A 25,665-nucleotide genomic window follows, 5' to 3' on the forward strand; every position below is an offset into this window, starting at 1 on the left:
AATGGATAAATGAATGAGATTATGATGTTAACAAAATTGTTGATGATAGTTTTGAAAGAAAGATTGATTCAATTTGAAAGAAAATGTATTTTGTTGAAGAGATAGGTGGGTGGTTAACTTCATCGAATTGTTCGATGTATCTCTCTGGAGAGCGATAGAAAAAGAAAGATAGAGGGAGAGGGACAAATAAAGAAAGATAAAAAAAAAAAAAGAAAAAGAGAGAGAGAGAGAGAGAGAGAGAAAGAGTGAGAGATGAAATACGAAGGAATCGAAGGTTAGTCCGACTACGAATGAATTTTTCGACGTTGTTTTTTCTCATACTTGTGTGTGAAAAAGGGCCTGGCCGACACTTTCTCCACTTTCTTTTACTCTCTCTCTCTCTCTCTCTCTCTCTCTCTCTCTCTCTCTCTCTTTCTCTTTCTGTCTTTTTCCCTTGAGAAATACTCAGACATAACCGAAAGCAATCCTCGGATTATTGTGACTCGACAGGTTTAGAAGGAAAGATACGAAATTAAAGGGATACCATTATCTTCTTCCAAGTTTTCTTCGAGCATCATCCTCGTTGACTTCGTTCAATCGTCCTACCACCCATGCCACCCTTTTTTTTCATCTCTTTCATCCTTGCCCTATCTTTTCATTCTCTCTTTCTCTTTTTCTTTTTTTTTCTCTCTCCTTGTTCGTTTCTTCTTTTCTTCTTCCATTTTTTTTCTTATTTTCTTTTTTTCGCTTTCTCTTCCTCTTTCTCCTCCTCCTCCTGCTTCGCTTCCTCCTCCTTCCCCTCCTTCTCTTCTCTTTCTTTTATCCTACCGAATGAATCGCAAGGACCCAAAGTGCCCGGGGAAGTCCCCGAGGCGCTCTAAACTCTCTCCCTCTCTCTCTCTCTCTCTCTGTCTCTCTCTCTCTCTTTCTCTCTTTCTCTCTGTCTCACTTTCTTGTAGCGTGTTGCTTTGAAACGTAGATTAAAGAAGGGAGGGCACATACCGACGCGAGGCTCGGCCAATTTTGCGATACTTCGAAGCGAGAAGCGCCGTCCTTTATTACTTTCTTCTTCCTCCTCTTCTTCTTCTTCACTATCTATGTCTATATATCTATCTATCTATCTATCTATCTATCTATCTATCTATCTATCTATCTATCTCTCTTTCTCTCGAACGTATGAACGTATGAACGTAGTGCACCAAAGGCATTTCAAATCGATCCTAGGAACATAATCAAGCTCAAACATGGAAAAAAATATCTTTATCCTTTCCCTATTTGGTTAATAATAAAGTTTCTTATGAGTTTGTCACCTTTATTAACAATAATAACAATACGTGCTATATCGTATATTAAAATAAACGTTACTTCGTCCTATAATATTATCTAATAATGTCTAATGTTTTTAATATTTCATTCACACTTATTATAATATCAATAATATAATGTTAATAATATAACGTAATATAATGTTGTAATATTCATTTACACTTATTTAATGTTCTGAAAAATTGAAATCATTTCTTTCGTCAAGAGATAGAGAAAAAAAAACAAATACATAAATAAATAAATAAATAAATAAATAAATAAATAAATAAATAAATAAATAAATAAATAAATAAATAAATAAATAAATAAATAAATAAATAAATAAATAAATAAATAAATAAATAAATAAATAAATAAAAATAAAACGAATGGAGGAAAATTTTTATCCAAAAAGCTATGTCAACTGAATAAACGTTCAGTTTCCAAAGGATTAAATGATCTCATCGATCCTTTTTCTTCATGTCATGCTTTCATTTTCCTTTTTTTTCTTTATTTCTTTTCTCCCTTTTTCCTCATAGTTATTACGACGAAAAGCGCGCGAGTCCAGGTAAAAATTTCTATCGGAGCATATAGACCGAAGCACTTTGGAAATGAACGGACGGGGGATAACGTGATATTCGGGAGGTCACACACGAGAGGGCAGAGAGGGTATGGGGGCAGTTCAGAGTCCGATTCAAATTAGCTGAAACTAACGAGCGGTCATACGGACATACGGACATACGGACATACGGACAGACGGACAGACGGACAGACGGACGGACGGACGGACGAATGGACGGATGGATAGGAATTGAGGGTGGACGAGGTTTGGTATGCCCCATGAAAGAGAGATACTAGGCGAACGAAACGGGCGTGCATTTTATGTTCCTCCGTACTTTGTTTGTGAACGCGTCTACGAGAGAGAATGAAATAGATGAAGAGATAAAAGGGGAGAGAAAGAGAGAGAGAGAGAGAGGGAGAGAGAGAGAGAAAAAGAGAGAGAAAAAGAGAGAGAAAAAGAGAGAGGTGCATCGTTTCGAGTGGGTCGTTGCGTTTTCAAGAGAGATACTCGTCGATCCGTTTGCAGTCTCTCTTTCTCTCTCTGTCTCTCTCTGTCTCTCTTTTTTCCTCTTTGACGAGAAAAAGGAGGGAAACGTTGCACATCGTTATTCTTTAATCGGTCGGTTCAACGAGCTGCCGAATAACACACGGTTCTACCTTGTGCTGCACGCTTTCGAGCACGATTTTACGCTTATTGGACAATTCCTGAAAGGAACGATTCTTGTCGTTAAAATTTTATTCTCGTTTTTGAAAGAGAAAAGAAAAAAAGAGATGAAGGAAAAAAAAAGAAGAAGAAGAAGAAGGAAAAGAGAGAAAAGATTAAAAAGCATAGCGAGACAAATTGACAATGTCGTGTGACGTTTATATTTTTTCTTCTTCCCTTTTTCTTTCTTTTCTCTTTCTTCTTTTTCTTTTTCCTTTTTTTTTTTTTGATCTTTTACTTTAATAATTTTTAAGATTGTTAATCAAAGATCTAACTGCTAATCAACAAGAATTTAAACGAAATATCTCCGATGTAAAAATTTATTTCTAAGATTAACATTGACTTTTTTCTTCCTTCCCTCTCTTGATTTTTTGTCTTCTTTTTTTCTTTCTTTTTAAGCCTCTCATCCATACACACACACACACACACACACAGAGTCACGCACAGACACGCACATATACACAAGTCTTCTTATTCTTCAGGCACATTTGAAAATCAATTACAAAGGACGTATTCCTAAAATAATATCGCTTATTATGTTATTATATAGGAAATGGAATCGATTTGTTTCAACGTGGATGCGTTTAAACGGGGCATATATCCCAATACGCGAATAGATGGTAGAAGGAGCTCTCAGTCGCTCGAATGGAATCGAATGTCTAGGCTCGATCGACGAAGACATTCGAAGGTCTCCTAGCGTCGATGGGTTCAGACAACCCTCCATTTCGGAGGCTGCTCGTACCATCAGCATCCGGCCAACCCATTTCCCATTCCTCGCGAACACTGCTGTACATTTCCCAGACGTGCCCCTAGCCGGCAGTCAAATGCCAATACGGCACTTATCCCTGAACTAAAGCTTCCACCTCGAAAGCTTTTAAACCATTATAGGGAATGATGCATCGTCGGGTCGTCCTGAGAATTCTCCAACCTTCCAACACCCTTCCGACTCTTCTCTTCACTTCTCTTCTCTTCACTTCTCTCCTCTTCACTTCTCTCCTCTTCTCTTCTCTATTCTATTCTAGTCTACTCTTCTCTTCTCTTCTCTTCTCTTCTCTTCTCTTCTCTTCTCTTCTCTTCTCTTGCTCTCGTTCGACTCTCGATATTCGTCATACGTCTTCGAGAGTACTTCGGGACCATTTATGTAGATGAATATCTGCCGATGGAAATACGTTGGTACTTCATTGAGAATAGTAGGGTGCTGCACTTCGCCATGTTACATCCACAATGATTTTTCATCCTCTATGATTTTTCATACTCCCATTATTTTTCATCCTCCATGATTTTTCATCCTCCATGATTTTTCATCCGCCATGATTTTTCTTTCATAAAATTCTTCGATTGTCTCGTTTCTTTTTTTTTCTATTTCTTTCTTTCTTTCTTCCTTTTTTTTCTCTTCTTTTTTTTTTCTTTTTTCCATCCAAAGAAATATTACCATGATGATGATATTTTACAACAGATTATTCTCTTACATTATAAAAACGTGACAGGCGAAGAATGCGACTCGTCTGATATAAAGAAAGAAACTTTGATCTTGATTTTACGAGATAAAAAGATTAAAAAAAAAAGAAAAAATAAAAAAAAAGGAAAAGAAAAAAGAGAGAGAGAGATAAAGAGAGAGAGAGAGAGAGAGAGAGAGAGAGAGAGAGAGAGAGAGAGAGAATCATCTTTGCTAAATGTAACTAATAATAATAATAAATGAAGAAGGACTCGATGAAATATTTCGCGATAGATATTTCGAGTTAATGTAACGATACGATAACACGATAGGCGAAAAATGTGACTAGTATATAGTACTTGATATATATATATATATATATATATATATATATATATATATAAAGAAAAGAAAAAAAAAAACTTTGACCTCATGATACCGAACTAGAGATAAGAAAATGAAAAACACAAATTTCAGTAAATTGAACTAGTAATAATAAATGAAATTGGTACGACGTAGGACGTATCAAAAGATTAATCAAAGTTTCGGGCTTCTCGACTGGTGATAAAGATTTTGCGATTGAGCTTAGAAAGATAATTCCGAACGGGCAAACGAATGATAACTATTGAAGTTGGGCGCGTCGATGGACAGCCTAGTTAATGTTTCCATTAAGCTGTAAAGTTGATTGAAACGAGGGCGTGTATCCAACGAGTTCATGTTTTAACTATTACCCTTCCCTCAAAGGTGTGGCCTAGATTGACATACAAATGTGAATTTTGTCTTTTTTTCTTTTTTTCTTCTTCTTCTTCTTCTTCTTGTTTTTTCTTTCTTTCTTTTTTTTTTTCTATATATATATTCCTCACGAGAAAGATCAAATCTTCTTAACAATTATTGCCAATTATATGGAAGTACGTTATCGGTACGTACGAGATTACGATCACTTTCGTTTCATACTATCAAAATCAATATTTTTAATGAGCAATTAACCATCCCCTTTTTTGCCCTTAATTCCTAAGATTTTTTCAGAGATGAAAGTATTTTTTTAAAAATGTCTACTTTTACGTACATACGTTTATTGCGCGATCAAAACTATCAAAAAAAAAAAAAGAAAAAAAAAAGAAAAAAAATTTTAATGTGTGTCCGGTTAAAAATTAATTGCGATAATGTATGACTTGACTAAATGTCAAATTCGAATTAATTTTGTCGAATGACGATAAACGTATTTCTTACATTTTTGATCTATCGAAGGTAACTAAGTTGTATCTAATAATAGTTTTTCGTCGTCCTATATGTTTTTTACGAACAGAAACGTGAAACGTATAAATACATACCCATCACGAACGTATAATATAGTCATGTCTCAAACCTCAAACTTCTAAGCGGCATCCACAACGTACGTCAAAGTAAAAAATGTCAAAAAATATGTTTTCATGAATATTCACGAAAAAATAAAGACCAAAAGAGCGGTTATATATATCGAAGAAAAAGTTATTAAAAATCATCATTTATATAACATTCATATATATATATATATGTGTGTGTGTGTGTGTGTGTGTAAAAAAAAGAAAAAATATTCTATTAATTAATAATATTATTTTAATTATATAACTCAAGTAATCTTACTTGTATTCGCGAAATATTCATATGTATGTATAAAACTTAAACATACCTATTTGTTTACTTTTACTATTTCTTCCGTTTTTTTTTCTTTTTGTTTTCTTTTTTCTTCCTTCTTTCCTTTTTCTCTTTTTTCTTTTTTTTTTCTTTTTCTTTTTTCTTCTGTTCTAAACCAGACAATTCGGATAATATCACATTGCGTTCTATATAGTAAAATACCCGCAGAAAAGTAATATTCCCAATTCGACGCAAAGGAAGTTTTAATAAAAAGAAAGAGAGGCATATTCGTTCGAGAAGAACGCAGCTTTGTGCGAGAAGGAAAGGAAATAACTTACCGGTTGAGAGAGCCTCGAGAGTAACTTTACGGGAAATAACGCGAAAGCTACCTTCTTTTTCTTTCTTTCTTTCTCTCTCTCTCTCTCTCTCTCTCTCTCTCTCTCTCTCTCTCTCTCTCATCTCGTTCTCCCACTTTCTATTAAGAAATGCCCTCAAGAGATTTAGGTTTCATTCTCGCTCTCAAAAGAGAGGTGGATATTTTTCGGTACTAACAACGAGGAGTTTGTGGTCATTGAATAGGATCCTACGAAATGGAAAATTACTCGTTAGTAACGATAAAGAGGATCATTAATTTCAATGAGATTACCTGTTAACGAAGCGAATTATTATAAAGAATAGAATACAACGTTACTAAAACAAACGCATTTTCCTCTTTTCTACGACAAGAAACCTTATTGTCCTACTATTCACATATTATCCTGTACTATTCTCTTATCTATAGTTCTTCTCGAAAGGTTTGTACATTGAGTTACGTTTACTCACGTAGCAAAGGACAATAGGAAACATTTCATCGGTGTATAATTTGTTTGAAAACGAAGAAACAAACAATAGTAATTCTTCCTCTTTCACTTCCACTTCCACTTTCGGGATACAGAACAAATCCATTAACCAATTGGACTCGGTGATGCCAAGGCTTGCAAGTTGGCTTGCAAGTTGGCTTGCAGAAAGAGTAACGGGTATTTAAACATCTCGTCTAACTAAAAGATAGATATATCTATCTAGCTCTCTATCTATCTATCTATCTATCTATCTATCTATCTATCTATCTATCCTTTTCCACCGTCATCATAGTCCCTTCCCACTACTCCTCAACCAACCATACATCGTTCCACCTATGGAGTTTCCAGACTCTGGCTCCTTTCCAAAAGCAAAAGGAAACTAATGGAAAGCATCGGACTTTCCGAACCGATTTGAGATGCTGACCAGTTTTCATTGATATTAAATGGGATCTCAAAGGGATGAAGAAAATTCACGAGAGCTTTAGGGGAGGAAAAAAGAAAAATTGAAGAAAAAAAAAAGGAAAAAAAAAAAGGAAGGAAGGAAGGAAGGAAGGAAGGAAGGAAAGAAAGGAGGAAGTTATCACCATGGGATAATTTGAATATCAATGATTCTAATTTCGAATAAACGATACAAAATCAATTAACTTTAAAGCTTCGAATATCTTTGAAAAATAGTTAAAAGAGATAATATAATAATTATCTTTTTGAAGGATCTAACTAAAAAAAAAAGGGATTGAAAAAGAAAAGAAAAAGAAAAAAAAACACACAAGTAAAAAGAAACATTAAAAAATAGAGATTAAAAAAAAAAAAGAAAAACAGGATAGAGAGATATTATTAACTTATTGTTCGAATAAAAGATTAATTTTTCAAGAATTATTTCACAGCAAAGTAAGTATATAGTACATACATATTTAGTAGGGTTTCCTTAAGGAAGTCAGAAGTTCGAGAAGTCGTTTCTCGTGAACGCAGGAGAGAGAGAGAGAGAGAGAGAGAGAGAGAGAGAAAAGTTCGAGTGTAATATTCGCTGGACAAAGGAGAACTGTGTGCTATGAGGACATCACGGTGGCTATGAGAAAAGAAGAAAGAAAATAAGAAAGGAAGAGAGAAAGAGAGAGAGAAGAGAGAGAAGGAGAGAGAGAGAGAGGGAGAGAGAGAGAAAGAAAGAAAGAAAGAAGGAGAGAGAAAGAGAGAGAAATAGAAAAAGAGAGCGAATGATAAATACAAAAAGAAAGGAAGAAAAGAAAGAAAGGAAAGAAGAAAGGAAGGAAGAAAGAAAGAAAGAAAGAAAGAAAGAACGAAATGCTGTGGCTAGAGGAAAAGCTTTGTACGTGTAAGTATGCCGAGAGAAAGAGAGAGAAAGAAAAAGAGACAGACAGGCAGACAAACAGAGAGAGAAAAAGAGAAACAGAGAAAGAGAGGGAGTGAGAGGGAGAGGGAGATGTCGGTACACTTTCATTTCGTTTCAATGGAACCGCGCTTATCGTGTGTTTATCTTACTCTGCATTGTTATTTCGTCTCTCTGGGCCAGGATGAAAGGAACGAGGATAATTGAACCGTATCCTATCGTGGATTCCCGTTATCCCTGGGCTAAGGCAACGAGTAAGATCTCACTCTCGGACCATTATGCGAACGCGAGGAATCCTCGTGATTTTCTGCCTCTTTCTTTCTCTCTGCCCTCCTCCACACCGCCCTCCCCCTTCTCTCTCTCTCTCTCTCTCTCTCTATCTCTATCTCTTTTATAAACACAACCCACACCTCGAACCCACGCCGACGATATTTCGTTTCACTTCGCCATTGTTCGCAGGCTGGATTAATTAAAAGATGCATTTTCCTTCTGTCCCGGATCAGTTGCATTAATACAAACCATAATCGCGATCGCCAAAAGACTATAACAAACGGTCACAGGATAACTTTCTCGTTTTGCATATCTCAGAAAACGACTTTAAATATCATTCTCTCGTGAGATTTATTTTGAATTTAAAAAGAAGAAGAAGGAGAAAAAAAAAAAGAAAAGAAAAGAAATGAAAAAGAAATGAAAAAGAAACAAGAGGTGGAGGAAGAAAGGGAGAAAAGAAAAAATTCTTTTTCGAAGTTCTGTCGAAAATTTTCATCATTATCGTTAATGTTCGATCAAACGAAACGAAAGAGAAAATTTCTTTCTTTTTTTTCTTTTTTTTTTTTTTTTTTTCTTTTTTCAGAAATTCTTACGTATTACGTATAACGTAAGAATTTCTGAAATCCTGCGTAACTCTTTACTTCGTTCCAAATGCAATATCGTACTATGTCAGGACATCAGGACAGAACGGTCAACGGGTTCGATATTTATGTCCAGATGCGTGGAATAAATATGGAAAAGGATTTCGCAACGTGCCAAACAGATTTACGAGCTTGTCCCACCTAGTGCCTTAAGGATTCTGGCGTAGGTGTACAGGAATATAAAAAGAAAAATACAAAAATACGAGAATACAAATGAGAGATTCTCTTTTTTTTTCTCTTTCCCTTTTTTTTCTTCTTCTTCTTCTTCTTTTTTCTTTTTATATCCCTTCCCGAGTTCGTTCCTTTATTTTTGTTTGTTTGTTTGTTTGTTTGTTTGTTTGTTTGTTTGTTTTTCAAGAATACGAGTCATTCCCGGATCTACCAGCTTAATTTGTTTTTGTTGATTTTTCGTTTTATTTTTCTTTTTTTCTTTCTTTCTTTTTTGAAATCATATCCTGCAAATGTCCTGTACACATTTATGCTATCTATCATCCATATCGATTTAAATCTCTTGTCGAATTTTAAATTCGACACTTCGTTTGTATTTTATTATATAAATTTCTATTTTAAATGTGTAAAATTAAGAAGAGATTATTGTATTAAAAATTCGTTATATCACGTTCTAGAAATATTTCTATACATTTAAAATTCTTAATTAAATACAATTCGAACGATTGGTGTATATTAAATTTATTAAAAAAAAAAAAAAAAAAAAAAAAAAAATACCAAAAAAAAAAAAAGAAAAAATAAAAAAAGAAAGAAAAAAATTTAAGAGAAAAGAAAAACGAAGGAAAAGTAAAAAAAGAAGACGTCGATCCCTTTTTTCTTTTTTTATTTTTTAAATCTTACTTACTTCTTTACGTCAAGCTTTTAAATCTGATTGGCAATATTTAATTGCGTCCATTGAAATATGTATTTAGTATTAATTTCTAAAGGACTTAAGTCAAGTGTCCTATAGTCGTCCTTTCGAAGTCAGAAAATTAGAAATAAGATTAAGAAATGGGGACGTCGAAAGACGACACTAAACGAAGAGAAGAGAAGATGCCTTTTGGTATGCTCGAAGACGCGCGTTCGGCTCTTTGGATCGAGTCGAGTCAAGCACTATTGTCCCTTCCTCCCTCCCGGCCCTTCTGAAACTAACGAGTGCAATCCGTCGGCTATTTCCGGCGTGTTAAGCAAGCTGAAAGCACGACGACAAATCCACGATTTATCATCGACGCAAGTAAGAGAGTAAGAAAGAGAGAGAGAGAAAGAGAGAGAGAGAGAGAGAGAGAGAGAGAGAGAAAGGAAGGGGGGAGAGAGAGAGAAAGAGAGAGGGAGATTGTTGTATAGAAGAAAAGGGTGTTGTAGCAACTAGGGACGGGGGTACTTGATTAATATTCGGATTAATCTGAGCCACCTAATCCGGGATATAATTAATGGCGTTAGTCGAGAAACTAAATATATATACATTGCCGAAGGAACTTGGAGGAATGAAGGTGGAACGCGTTAAAGGTAGTGAAAAGTATCGGACTATCGTTAATGATCAACCTTTAAATAATTAATTAAACGATGTCGTTAAATCTGATTGATCGTGAATCAGAAAAAAAAAATTAAGAAAAATAAACAAGAGGAAGAGGAGGGAGAGAGAGAGAGAGAGAGAGAGAGAATGGGCAAAGAAAAATTAAACGAATAAAACAAAAAAAAAAAAAAATAAATAAATAAAAAATTGTATCGCTGACGATGCAATTGCTACGAAGCAGAAGTAGATTCATTTAGTTTCTTGTCTTCTCGTGAACGAACGACGGATGCGAAAGTTTTTGAACATTTTCTTTTCTTTCTCTTTTTTTTCTGTTTTCTTCTTTTTTTTTCTAGTTCTTACGAGGATTTTCTTTTTCAAGATAATTTTTTTACGTACTCTCACAAGTTGGACTCCGAAAGTATATTTAATCCGAAAGAAAATATTACCCGGAGAAAGTCCCAAAAAGAAAAGAAAAAAAAAAAAAAAAAAAAGAAATAAGAAATAACTTTTGGGTCACAACCTGTGTTACTTAATCGAGACGTTTATTAAACTCATTATTGTCAGCAGCGTTATACTCGAGGAATTTTCAGAAATATGTAAAACTCGTCTAGGACAAGATCAACGTTTAATTAAAGAAAAAAAAAAAAAAAAAAAAAAAAAGAAAAAAGCGACATACTCATCACATTATCTAAATACATTATCGAGCAACGATCTAATCAATGTAAATTATTTTCGAGACTCGTATCAGAAAAAAGGCTTCACCGATATTCTCTCTCTTTCTCTCTCTCTCTCTCTCCCTTATTGAATGCGTAATGAAGCGCGAGAGGAAAAAAGAAAGAAAGAAAGAAAGAAAGAAAGAAAGAAAGAAAGAAAGAAAGAGAAAGAAAACGCAAAAAAAAGGAAAGAAAAAAATAGAAGAAGAAGAAGAAGAAGAAGGAAGAAGAAGAAGAGGGAGATAAAAATTTCCCTCGAACGTTCTCGCCCGTGCTGCGTGATATTTTCATCCGGAAGCTTTAATTAACGCGTTAAAAAATGCAACGCCGGGATGATATCTCTCTAAAGGCGTGTTCTCAAACGAAAAGCATAAAAAAAAAAGAAAAAAAAAAAAAAGAAAAAAAATAGCTATGCCATCCTCTTCTCGCGTGATAACGCGTAATCGTCGTCAATGTATAAGAGAGAGAGAGAGAGAAAGAGAGAGAGAGAAAGAGAAAGAGAGAGAGAGAGAGAGAGAGAGAGAGAAAGCATGAGACATTTCACGTCACACCAATTAGCCCGCAAAGAGGCATTAATTAACGAGTTTCTGGGGTCGAACGATCTTCGAATATTTTAACCCACAACACAAACCCCCGAAGTACGAGAGAATTCTATAATATATATATATATATATATATATATATATATATATATATGTGTGTGTGTGTGTGTGTGTATATGTTTATATGTATAGAGACATAAATATATATCAAATATGAGCAATTAAACGAAGACAGAAACAGAATCTAGGTACGTACGTCGTATTCACTCGGGGGAAAATTTATCAAAGGAAAGGCCCCATTTTCACTGACTCGTGAAAATTTGTCAAAGCTTCGTTATCGCGTCGTCAACGATGACATGTATAGATATGTACATAGATATGTAGATACTACATTACTAGAGTTCTTTGGCGTTGATGGAGACGTTGGCACGTCAAAGTAACGGTATTCTCTCTCTCTCTCTCTCTCTCTCTTTCTCTCTCTCTCTCTGTCTCTCTCACTCTCTTCGTCTAATAAAGAAGCACTTGATGTTAGCATCGACTTCCTGTTTACGTTCTGTCTCTACCGTTTACAGTGTGACTCGTAGCTTTATAGGTTTGAGAAGCTTGATGTTCTAAACAGATGAGACAGTTTGATTTTAGGACGTTCTTATCGAGATTAACGTTGACACGACTTATCTTACGTAGTATAACAAAGTGAAAAGTTGACTAAGCTGATATGCAAGGTAAAATTTATTGGATGAATTGATGATAAAGGGAAAAGAAAAGAAAAAGAAAAAAAGAAAAGAAAAAAAAGAAAAAGAGAGAGGAAAAAAGGGGATAGAAAAAAAACTTGAGAAAAAAGATAAAATGCCTGTCTCCTTTATACGTCTTTCTTTTTTTTTTTTTCTAAATGATCAATTCAATGTTCTTCGAGAATATGGAAATGATATTTTTTTTTTCTTTTTCTTTTTTTTTTCTTTTTTTTTTTTTTTTTTTTTTTTTTTTTTGTATGTTTCACGTGTATCTTGATAAACGTACAATAATTCAAGCGAGTATAGAGCTTAATGGTGATGCATTATCGGTATGGTTGGATAGGTAATCGGTAAAACGCATAAGCTCATCGATAAGCAATCCGTATTTTCGCTTTAAACGCATAAACGGAAAGGCCAATGAGCTTCTAAAGGTGTTGAACCACCTGCCGCGTCAAATTCCATAAATCGTTTGTACCTTTGACCACCCGCAAAGCTTCCTCTCATATTCTCAATGATCACTCATTTGACATCACATAGTACTCATGAATGCTTACCTGCAACAGAAAGAAAAAAAAAAAAGAAAAAAATAATCAAACGACGAATTATTAATAAATATGTTTACGAATGGATTGTACAAGAAAATTATTTTTCTTTTATTATTTCCGAATTTATTATATTAACAAAATATTATATTAACTAGAATTTTATAATAAAATGTATGATAAAATGATTTTTTATTATAATAAAATAATCTTTTTTTTTTTTTTTTTTTTAATTAATTAAAATTAAAAAAACATGTTCTCGACGGATTTTACAATGTAACAATTTTTATTACATTAGAATATATTGTATTAGAACATGTTCTCGGTGAATTTTATAATGGAATAATTGTTTGTTTTTATTTTGTTTTCGTAAATTATTACATTATAAAATGTTTCGTGATGGATTGTACAGTAAAATAATTTTCTATTGTCTGTTAAACGTAATAATATGTTTAAATTGATTTATATCATTGGAAACAGATAAGTCTTACGATTGTTAGAACATCAAATTGACGATGTAAACATTCGTAACAATTCAAATATTCGAACGAAAGTTAGAAACTACGATATCAAAGAGAAAGGAAGAAAAAAAACAAGAAGAGAAAATCATTAATAGTTGTGGAGAATCGATATAGGTTAAACAGAAAAAGGGATATTTTTTTAAATTCTCTATCCTTCTTTCGTTTCATCCAAATTTCAATTTAACTCTTTCTAACATTCTCTTTTTACATAGCACGTGTTATACAATGTAACGTAAGTCACGTAAACTGTTACCAACTAATTTCTTTATTAAAATCAATTCTTCTCTTTTTTTTTTTTTTATTATTATTATTAATTATTCAATGATCACCGTGAACAGATACGGAAAAATATAACTTTATATATATATATATATATATATATATATATATATATATATATAAAGACGATGTCATATTTAGAAGTTATTAGATAATTAAGAAGTTCTAGAATAATTGATTTTTATATATTAAATATGTAATTTTGTCGTGTCCCATTATTTACTTAAAAAAAAAAAAAAAAAGAAGAAAAGGAAAAGAAGATATAATTTTAATATCAGAGATAATAAAAGCCTTTGTGGTGACACTTCACAAGACCCATCTTGTGTGTACATATAAATATACACAAATATATATACTTATGTACATACATATATATATATATATATATATATATATATATATATATATATATACACACATGCGCAGATAAACATACATATAATATATATATGTATATATTTTGTTTAGTTCTCGAAAACGTTTTCACATGGAATTGAAACCCAACGAGGAGCGCAAACACTGATCCTTTTCTTCTCCGTCATGGTATTTTCTTCCCCTTCATTCTGCATTTTTCTTTTTTCGTACGTTTCTCTTCCTTCTCTATCTCTCTCTATCTCTCTCTCTCTCTCTTACTCTGTCGCTCACTCTCCCATTCTTACTCACTCTCTTTCTCTCTTTTGGATACGTCGAGCCACGCCTGAATTGTCGTAGATTTTCTATGGGTGCCGTAGACCACCGAGAAAATTCGTTCCAGAGAACCTGTTTATATTCCTGCGGTGGGAAAAATCGCGAAACTTTATCACAACGAGCACCCGTTCTCGGGTACCCCAGTCTTTCTTTTTTCTTTTTTCTTTTTTCTCCTTTTCCTCTCTTTTTCCTCTTTCTCTTTTTCCTTTTTTTTCCTTCTATCCAACGTTCCTCTCGTTTTCCTTCGATTCAACGTCGCAACTCGAATGGAAAGAGTTCGAGTATAACGATCGCTAAGTATCTATCAAAGCTAGAGTACAACATGATTTATTGGGCCGTATGAATAAAACGAAATTGAAACGGTTTGCTTTATCAAAAGAAACTTCAAAAAATAAAACTGTTATTTCTAATAAAATCGAACATTTTTGATTGTTTGTTTGTTTTCTTTCTTTCTTTCTCTTTTCTTCTTTCGATCAATTTCGATCTTTCGTGAACAAAAAAAAAAAAAAAAAAAAAAAAAAGAAAAACAAAAAGAAAAAGAAAGAAAAAGATGAAGAAGAAGATTGATAAAATTTCTCGAATGTTGAAATCGTAGAGTAAAAGAAGGTCGCGAAAATTTCGCGCTCGCACGACCGTATATTTGTCCGTTGAATTCGTGAGTCTACCGACCAAGCCACTAGCCATTCGTGGTCCTTCGACCGCACACGAATTTCCCATCCCATCCGGAAATTCGTGTTCTTGCTTCCGTCGAGCACGAGAAACTGCAGCCGTATTTTTCGCTTTGTACCAAAGCCTTCGAGAACCTTTTGCCTAATGCAAATGCTGAGTTTTTATCGTACGTGCACCGATAAATCCGATATTTATACTTCCACTTGGACGCTTTTTCTACATTTATCCTTTTTCTTTCCTTTCTTTCTTTCTTTTCTTCCTTTCTTCGTTACGGATTCTAACTTTGTAAGTTTTCTTCCTTCTCACGTGAAAACTAGCGAAAAGGAAATTTTTCAAATGAGAATAAATATAAAACTGCGCGACATTTACTTGTCATAACGTTACTTAAGAAATAAATAAATAAATAAATAAATAAAATAAAAAAAAAATAATAAAAATAAAAAAATAAAAATAATAATATATAAATAAATCAATCTGATTGATGTGAGGGTGAAGGTATCCTTATACGATGATATAGAGACACGTGGTAAGGGTAAAACTTGACGAAAGGGAAATGAAAAGGCAATCGAATTGCGTGAAATCGAGTCGTCGCTGATGCATGACTATTCACGAAGTCATAAAAATAGAAAAAAAAAAATAGAAAAAAACAAAAAAGGAAAGAAAGGATAGAAGCGACAAAAGGAGTGAAAGATTTTTATCTGAAAATAAAAAAATGAAAAAAAAAAAAAAAAAAAAAAAGAAAAAGAAAAAGAGAAAAAAATGTCGAAGCAACGTTTCTAACAATTTTTTTTCTTTCTTCATATATAGAAAACATGATAATTCATCTTATCGATACTATTTTTGTTATCAAGATTTAAATACGTATGCGTGTGTACGCATGCACACAGATACACACATACATAGATACACACATACACGCACATACGCGCACACACACACACAAACACATTCGTACAAACATTGAATACATAAGTAAATTCGATTTATGATTCAGAACGTGATACTCATTTTTTTCGTGATAATACTTTTGTATCGCCATTTAAATAGATATGTATACGTACGTCTATATACAAATACACATAGACAGAATGTATGTATATAGGTAAATTCGATTTACGCGAGGCAATAAATAATACCGCGGAGACACGTTTCAATTACTCCGAACGATGTATGTCCCCGGAGGATAACTGACTATTCTCCATCGTCTATCATGCTAGGATGACCAATCGGTTCTCGTTTACGGTGCTTGCAGCCATGGCTACTGATTTATCGCGGCCACGTTAAGACAGACCGTGTAACGACTCCATTTAGCCCATCTTCTCTCCTCCCACTCTAATCTCTCTCTCTCTCTCTCTCTCTCTCTCTGTTTCTCTTTGGTATTCCATTCATGAATGTTGTCCTTTAATTAATAAAATTTCCCTAGATTCATATGTTTCTTTTCATTCAACATAAATCGTATATATTTAACTTTTATTTATACATATATGTGTGTGTGTATGTGTGTTGAAAAAAGAAATTTTATTTATACATATGATACGTATACAACGATTTACGTAAATCTTTAAAGAAACGTTCGAAATTATTTCTTAGTTATTGTTTATTAGAAAAGTAAAATACAGATCGTAATTGTGATTAAACGAAAAGAGAAAAAAAAGAAACGATAAAGAAATTGAAATTTAAAATTGAATTTTAAGGAAATATTATAAAAGTTGTTAAGGTCGCAAAGAAACCTAGATTTACAAGTAATATCTCGATTTGTGAATACACTCTAAACTTACAAATAAACATGATCATATAGATTTGGCGTATACTCGAGTTAGTTCAACATATGAAAAAGAGAGAAAGAGAGAGAAAAAGAGAAAGGTAGAGAGAAAGCTTTCACGCTCTTATTCGAACTCTATAGCTACACCATTTGAGTACTTCCCTTCGCTCTAACGTTTCTCTACGATCCTCTCTCGTGTTTTCATTTCACTATTTTACTAAAGGATGCAATCGTGGCGCGAGTAAAACGAGCCGAAGCTCGTACAAGAAAATGGAACACGCAACAAAGTGGATTTTAAAAAGGCAAGAACTAACTTGTTACAAATGTTTCTACCTCTTGTCCCTTTTTAAATTCTAACGAGGATCCATTCTCGAATATAATTAATTATTTAATACAAAAATATTCTCATATCTTTCATTATTATTAAATAATATATAAGTATCTTATCTTGTTTCATAAAAAAAAAAAAAAAAACATTTACGATCAGAGTTTCAATCGAAATGAATATTGATTTATTGAACGTATTTTTAACTTTAATTTCGATTAAAAAGAAATCTGGGTTAAATTTTGATAAATAAATAAAAACACATGCACACACACACTCACACACATACATATATACATACATATACGCATACACAAAAAAAAATACGCATATACAAAAAAAAAAGAGAGGGAGAAAAAGAAAAAAGAAGAAGAAACCAAAATGAATATTAACAAGGGATAGCGGATCATGGGAATGAAAGTTAATGCAAGGTTTGAAAGTATTTATTTTTTCTTTTCCAGAATCAATATGCATGATGACTCTGAAAGCTTCCTGTTACTTTGTTACGAAAAAGGTGCCTTACTCGGTAGCTATCGCATTCTTCCGCATAGCAAAACTATACTGGCATAACCACTATTGACGCTTCTGCACTGTGCGCTGGCTTCGTGATAACGTCAAATGGAGGTGCGTTACACGTATACCGAGTTAAAATGTCTGTGCATATATATATATATATATATATGTACATGTATATCGAATGAACGATACAGAGAATACGATGAACCTAGTTTACGTGGCTTAATACAGAGATACGAGAACTAAAATGTTTTTAATATGAACAGTGCCTTTTGAAATATTGGGAATAAAGTAAAAAATTTTGCGTGGTAACGTTCTCTCTCTCTTTCTCTCTCTCTCTCTCTCTCTCTCTCTCTCTCTCTATTTTCTTTTTTCCTTTTTTTCCCTTATAGATTCGGACAATTAATGAATTTGTTAGCCTACATTTTATAATCGTGTTATCACAATTTCACAATTAATAATCCTTTAACTTGTTAGCGAATTTGTATTCCCTATTTTCTTTTCTCTCGTTTTTTCTTTTTTTTTTCTTTTTTCTTTTTTTTTTTTTTTTACGTTTGTTTCGAAGATTATAATTTAATAATGATATCAGATATATCTCTCTATTGTCAATCACAATTAGCCCCATTCAATTAATGCAAGTTTTTTTTATATACATAATTTTTATTGCGATAATCAAAGTGGAAAAGAGAGAGGGGGTGGGGGGTAAGGGGAGGGAGAAGTAGTCAGAGAGAGAGAGAGAGAGAGAGAGAGAGAGAGAGAGAGAGAGAGAAAATTGATAAATGTCGACTACTAACATAGGAACAAAGTTGCACGGACGCGTTCTGACTCGACCGGATCATTATACGACGCCATGACACCGATGATTAATGGCCGAACAGAGAGATTAGCTTTTCATTAACGTGCAGCAACATTGTAAAAATAAGAAACGGGCGAAACGCCACACCCCCTTCCATCCCCCCGTACCACGATGAAGCTCTCGCCGCGGCACCAGCGATGATTTATCGGAGAATTAATCAGGTTTGTCCTGATCGTTATCGTCCTACCGTCGAAACGATCGCACGTTACTCGACGATCGAAGGCGTATCGTCAATTTTACTCGCTCCTCGAACAAAGTGAATCACTTTGTGCGCGCTTCGTCCGTCCCGAAACGAAAAAAATTCGTCTCGGACATTCTCATATAATTCGATTTATTATCACCCCGGACATTGTTCCAAAGTCTCTTCGCAAAAAAAAAAAAGAGAGAGAGAGAGAGAAAAAGAGAGATGGAAAGAGATAAAGAGAAAGATGGTGAATATTAATTACCTCCAACAAAATTAGATTTCATATTCACCATGGAATAAGACTTGACTACTTTTAACTCAATTAATATTTGTGTGTGTGCGTGTGTGTGTGTGTGTGTTTATATTTTTATTATATACATTATATATATTTTTATTATAGTTATTTTTATTATATATATATATATATATTTATTTATTTATTTATTTAAGATTAAAATCAGAAAAAGGAAGAAATTAAAAAACAAAAGAAAATGAGCTAAATAAAATTTGTTCAATATAAACAAGACTTTAAATCATTTCGATCCATAACCAATCGACCAAGGTAATCATAGAATCTGAAAGCCGTAACGAATCGATGATTTTGAATGAATGCACCTCGAGCAGGACGATGCTACTTCAATGTAATTACCTTTGACCATTCGTCCATGATCAATCGAGAGTTCATAAGCCGTACTACCATGAATGAACGTAACTATCGATGTTTTAAGTACTTCCCTCCTCTACCGGATACCTCTTTAAAGAGGGCAACGGTAAACTGGTAATGCGATCAGGACTCTCGAAAGAATCCAATGATCGGATCCAAACGAGAATGTCGATGAGTGTCGATGAATTTCTCTCTTAGCAGTCCTTCAATCCTTTTATCCTATTTTATTCCAATACTTTCTTTTTATTTACCTTTACCATTAAATATAATTATTACGACAACTTAGAATCGTAAAAACAGCATAATAATAATAATAATAATAATAATAATAATAATAATAATAATAATAATAATAATAATAATAATAATAATAATAATAATGAAAATAATAATAATAATAATAATAATAATAATAATGAAAATAATAATAAATAATAATAAGTAACAATAAATAGAATGTCAAAAGATAAAATTTTTACGAGTTTTATCAGTTTCACCAATTGTAGTTGTAACGATGTAGGGGTTAAAGTGAAAAAAGGGTCGCAACATGAATTGTCTTAAAATGATCCAAGTAAATCCAACATTCAAGGAAATAAAAAGATGAAAATTTGCATTGACGAGAACTGCACGTATGTATACTTGAAAAGAAACTACAGACTATAATTATTATATTTGATCTCTTTTTTTAAGAGATACTTATTCACTTACTTCCACTAAATCAAGGCGAGAAAAATAAAAAATAATAGTAGCTATATAATAATAATAATAATGATAGTTTCTCTCTTTTTTTCTAACTTAAAAAAAAATCCTTTTTATGAGGAGAAAGCCAAAAAAAAAAAAAAAGAAAAGGAAGAAGAAAAAAAGGAAAAAGAAAAAAAAGAAAGAAGTAATAGTATTTCCCTGATAAAATTCGGCCAAAGAGAAAATTTGGAAATTATGAGCTTCGAATGAGGTTAATAATCCAGCTTTTGCGTTTTCAAGCTTTTCCAGTTTTCCCAGCTTTCCCACACTTTGGCGTATCGTAGAAACGCGATTTTCTAGGACGTTGCTGTGGTGTTGCTAGTGCGCTATCCACGGAAGTTTATTGGCATCCGCATTCTGCATATCAACGCAACTTGGCGTTGCCTGCAGCTGCGAAATGGCATAAAGGGCGCTGGGATTGGGGCTTTGGCCCTTGCAAACAAACCGTGAGCAGAATTTTCAAGACTGAAAACTCGCTCCCTCCTCTCCCTCAATCTTTTTTCTTTCTCTTTCTATTTGTTTTGATTTTTTATTCTATTTTTTTTTTTTTATATTATTTTACTTTTTTTTTTTGTCTTTTTATAGCAAATAAAGATCTCCTCTACAGAGATATAAATAATTCGGTAAGGGAGAATAAATTCATAACTATTAAAAATATAATCGATGAAATATTAGACAATTATTGGACGATTTAGGATTTTATATATATATATATATATATAAATATATATATATAATATATAATTTTAAGCAATATCTCGTATCTCGTATCTCGGCGAATTATTATCCGATCGTTTATTTTTTAATATCTAAATTAAGTTAGCAACGATGAACACCGGCCGTAGTTGATATACGACAAGCTCTTATATTCCGCAACAGTAATTGTACGAGATCATTATAACGAGAAATTGACGTTACCATCGGCAATAGTTAAATTGAAAGCTCATGGGATTCGATTCAGTCGTCGAGTACTTCTACGTCGTTCATCGTTCACCACTAAGAGCACGTACGTATTCTCAATATGCCTTTGACTATAGTGAAACTTCATAGTATGTATGCTTGGCAATCATAATAAACATGTCGGACTCTCGAAAGACAATAATAAATGTCGGAGCGTGCACGCGCGAACGGTATAGGCTCATCCTAAATCACGAAGGGCGATACATCAAGTTGACCGCCAGTTGTCCTCCTTGTCATCATCGTTGAAAACAAAACTTCCCAATCATCATTTTTACGACTCGGACAAACGCTCCTTTTTTTTTTCTTTTTTTTCTTTCCTTTTTTTCTCGTTCTCTCTTTCTCTCTCTCTCTCTCTCTCTCTCTCTCTCTCTCTCTCTCTCTCTCTCTCTCTCTCTCTCTCTCTTTCTCTTTGCGATAATCGAATAGACCTTTTCCTCTGATAAGCGTGACAAATCAACATAGAAATTTTCATCGTACGATTCACCGAATATCTTTCTATCCCATCGTCAGATATTTATGAAGAGCACGTAGACACCTGGCTGGCTCATTTCATTCGTATGACCAATCGATCTTGAAAACGAAGCCCCAAGCGTACAGCACGAGAACTCATCAGTCAAGAAAACAGAATTTCGTATTCCCAAGTGGGAAAAGAAGGAAAATCAAGAGAGAGAGAAAGAGAGAGAGAGAGAGAGAGAGAGAGAGAGAGAGAGAGAGAGAAAGATAGATATAGATAAATAGAAAAAGAAGGAGGTAGTTAGTTGATCTCCTGGATAGTCCATTAAAAGCATGGACAAACTTATGCTCGATTCGAAATTGAATTTCAATTTCTGAGAACCAGCAGTGGTAGTCGTTCAACTTGGAATAGAGATCCCTTCCGTGAATTTATTTCCATTTCTCTCTTCTATCGAGTTGATTTGAGTCGAGCTTGCGGCATAACTTAAAAGGCAGTCTCGTTTAACGGTTCATTAGTTTCGCCATTTTCTCAGACTACAAATTATGCAAAGAGGACAGCCTTTTCTATCTCCTCTCTCTCTCTCTCTCTCTCTCTCTCTCTCTCTATCTCTCTCTATCTCTCTTTCTATCTTTATATCTATATCTATCTTTCTGTCTCTCTCCCCCTCTCTCTCTCTCTCTCTTCTGTTTCTCTACCATCTTATCTCGATCTTCCGGTTGTGGTTGCCGATGAACACGTTCCGTACCGCGAAACATTCGGCTATCTCGCCATGAGGATCTTCAACGATCGAGAGACGTGGAATTCAACGTGGAGGAAGCAGAGAATTCTCGAAAAGCACGTGACCATGCCAGGAATACTCGTGGTTAACCGAGTTCTCTCTTATAACTTCTAACATCTATCTCATATTTTGCATACTAACCATACGATCGAGCAATCGAACCAACCGATCATTCCAATATAGGTATGGTTATCTTTACTTTTCTCACGTTCTAAATATTAATACCTAAATGTCTGGTTTTAACGCGTTTCTAATGAAATTCTAAAAAATTCATCAGGCAATGTTAAATTCAAATTCAAAATGTCGACACGATAACGGAGAAAAAGTTATATTGATCCAATGCGATATTATATATATTATAGATATTATATATATATATATATACACAGTGATTTATAGATTCGTTCACTTAAGGCTAATATATTTACTTATTTTATACAAATAGTTACAATTTGTGTCTTAATGTTAAGAAGAAAAAAAAATTGCACATTTAAAATACATTTAAGATCTATAAATCAAACGGTATAGTAAAACAAAATTTCTTTGTTAATAGGAAAAATAAAAAATCAGATAGAAAGACATATGAATCAGTTATGCGACTTAATTAAGATTTTCATTAATACTTCGTATTAATCAAATTTTACTATTATAATAGCATCTATTCTTCTTGGCACGTTATCATTTTTACAAAATCAAAACACCATTTGTTTTGTAGATCTCAAACATATTAAATATGGAAATTTTTTTTAACATTAAAACACAAAATGTTATTATTTATTTCAAATAAGTAAATATATTAGTCACACGTGAACAAATCTGTGAGTCATCGTATGTACGTATATATGTATATGTATGTAAGAGAAGTCAAAGTTATAAAAAGTTACTTTTTGATATTCCAATCTTCGGGTTTTCCCTTTAATGTCTTTCATCAATTTTGATATCTCTAGACTTTGTAACTGTGATAAAGGGAAACTGTACCGAAGGACACTCGTATCGACTAGACAACGACAATTTAGCAAAAGCAGCTCCTGTCCAATGGTAAAGCCGCGAACTTTCACGGAAGTGAAGCCTCCACCCCTGTACATGCTCGCCGCCAGCAGAAAGGGACGATATCTTTATTCATCGCTTTTGTTCCGGCCGCTGCGTAATTTGCATGGAATTTATATGTATGAGTAGAAAGATATAGTGTGTGTATATGTATATGTGTGTGTGTGTGTGTGTGTGTGTGTATATATATGCATATGATAGCGATGGCAATGGTGATGGAATCAAGAAAGGGTGGGACAAGAGAGAGGCAGCAGGTAGAATGGCGAAGAGTAGGTAGAGGTATAAGGGTGGCTCAGAGGGAGAAGGTAGGGGATGATTCTTGTTAAAAAAAATATATGACACCCCGAAGATTTTAGTTTCCGAACTTTTCGTTTTTTTTTTCGTTTTTTTTTCTTTTTTGTTTTTTTTTTTCTTTTTCTTTACGGCTTCTGGGATTTAATGAGTTTTTACCGATTTCTTTTTTCTTTTTTTTCTTCCTTTTTTTCCTCTTTTCTCCTTCCCTCGATTTTTTTCATTTCTACGCAGAGAAATTTCAACGCGAACTAGCCGAGAGAGAGAGAGAGAGAGAGAGAGAGAGAGAGAGAGAGACTAGGGAAAAAAAAAGATAAAAAAGAATAAAAAAAAAAGGAAGAATAACCTCGTGATTTTATTCTCTATTTAAATATTATATATTCTGAGAGTCATAGTGAGAAAAAGAAAATTATGCAATTACGAAATTATCTTTTCTATATTACTTAAAGTAATATTAATTGAGTATAAAATATTTAATAATATAGGTACGTATTAATTGTATAGAATGAAGTCAATTACCATCTCAAATATCTTTATTAAAATTTATTTATTTTTTTTTTATATGGAACCTCACGATTCTTTTTGGTACAAAAAAAATTTTTCTTTAAATAAAAGAGAACTATTGGAATAAAATATCGAGAAATGATTACTTGGCGAAGTATTTTGAACAAAAAAAAAATGTTTCATGGTTCATGCAACTGTAACAAGCCATATCTTTTTATTTCCTTATTGATTCAAAAAAAAAAGAAAAAAAAAAGAAAAAAAAAAGAAAAAAAAGAAAAAAATTAAGAGGACAAAAAAGATGAATGGTTTAAGGTTAGATGATACATTTACGATTGTATATTTTTTTGCAAGTATACATGTAAGTACATGCATTATAGCAAAAATCATAAAATCAAACAAAAAAAAGAAAAAAAAAAAAGAAAAAAAAGAAAAAAAAAACAAGTACTCGAGATGACAATATTACCAACCCTCTCATCCTGTATATAATAAATCAATCATATCTATAAAATCCTACCCATCTTTTTCTTCCCCCAATATATCTAAACGTCAAACAACAACAAAAAAAAAAAGGGAAAAAAGAAAAAAGAAAAGAAAAAAAGATAATACTAAAGGAATTTTATCTCTACCATGACATCGTTCACTTTCGATATAAAACGTCACCGGCAATGTTTGCACCTTCGGGAAATCAATGCCCTCCATCTTCGCGTATCTTCGAACTTTCAAATACTTTTACCAAACTTTTTACTTCTCGTAGAAGCAAAAATACTATTGGAAAGGGAAAAAGAGAGAGAGAGAGAGAGAGAGAGAGAGGGAGAGAGAGGGAGAGAGAAAGAGAGCTTTCCATTTCTTATACAACATACATTTAAGAACGTATCTCTACATATTAACATTGATAATGTCGAATAAAAAAAAAAAAAAAAAAGAAAAAAATTCAATTAAAAATTCATGGAAGACAATCCTATGTAAAGTAGATAATTAATTAATTACTAATTAATTAATTAAATTTTTACACTATTATCTCATCGTTAAATCGTTCGTTCCTTCGTTATTTCTCATTGATCGGTAAAAAAAAACAAAAGAAAAGGGGGAAAAAAAAGAAGAAGAAAAGAAAAGAAAAATCTTTTAATTCAACAAAATCTCCACCTGGTCTTATATCTAAACGTTCACCTGGCAAAGACAGAGGGAATCTCTGGTGGACGTGTCGAGGGGAAAAAAAGAGGGGGAAACGCTTGAAAGATATTAATCTCGTCGTCCTCGGATATGCGACGTTTTCACTTTGATTCCAGGGAACGTTGTCTCTGATTCTTTTATTACGCGGAGACGGCAGCAACTCCCGGTTCGCATAACGTGCCTAGATTAAATTTGTGGCCTCCCGTTTCCTCTCTATCTCTCTATCTTTCATCCTTCTTCCCTCCCCACCACTCTCTCTCTCTCTCTATCTCTCTCTATCTCTATCTCTATCTCTATCTATCTATCTTTTTCCCTTTCTCTCTTTCTGGCTTCGTGCAGACATCGAAACGAAACCGGCTCGTTCCAACATCAACCCTCACTCATCCTCTCCCCCTCCCCCACCCAATTCCCCCGATTCTTTTTCACAAAAGAAATACTCGTTCGCTCTCACCAAACTTTTCATCTACTTTTCTCCCAATCTCGTTTATTTGCTGAATACAATAATAATAATAATAATAATAATAATAATAATAATA

At 33.3% G+C, this 25,665-nt stretch overlaps 1 protein-coding gene across 5 annotated transcripts in view; it reads right to left on the reverse strand.

The window, feature by feature from the left end:
• LOC118450247 (mannosyl-oligosaccharide alpha-1,2-mannosidase IA-like) overlaps positions 1-25,665 on the reverse strand; it is a 92,645-nt gene that overhangs the window by 32,730 nt on the left and 34,250 nt on the right. Inside the window, exon 3 of one of the 5 annotated variants that reach the window (XM_035885861.2) lies at positions 12,487-12,733. The exons of 3 other annotated variants lie outside the window; for them this stretch is intronic. In XM_035885861.2, coding sequence (XP_035741754.1) covers positions 12,695-12,733 — 39 coding nt within the window. In that variant the 3' untranslated portion in view covers positions 12,487-12,694. Of the gene's footprint in view, positions 1-12,486; positions 12,734-15,139; positions 15,191-25,665 lie in introns of those variants that run through there. One more of the 5 variants, XM_085656381.1, reaches the window with a different exon arrangement.

This window comes from Vespa mandarinia, chromosome 4 (genome assembly GCF_050613455.1).
Source record: "Vespa mandarinia isolate Hongniang chromosome 4, ASM5061345v1, whole genome shotgun sequence".
Taxonomy (NCBI): Eukaryota; Metazoa; Arthropoda; class Insecta; order Hymenoptera; family Vespidae; genus Vespa; species Vespa mandarinia.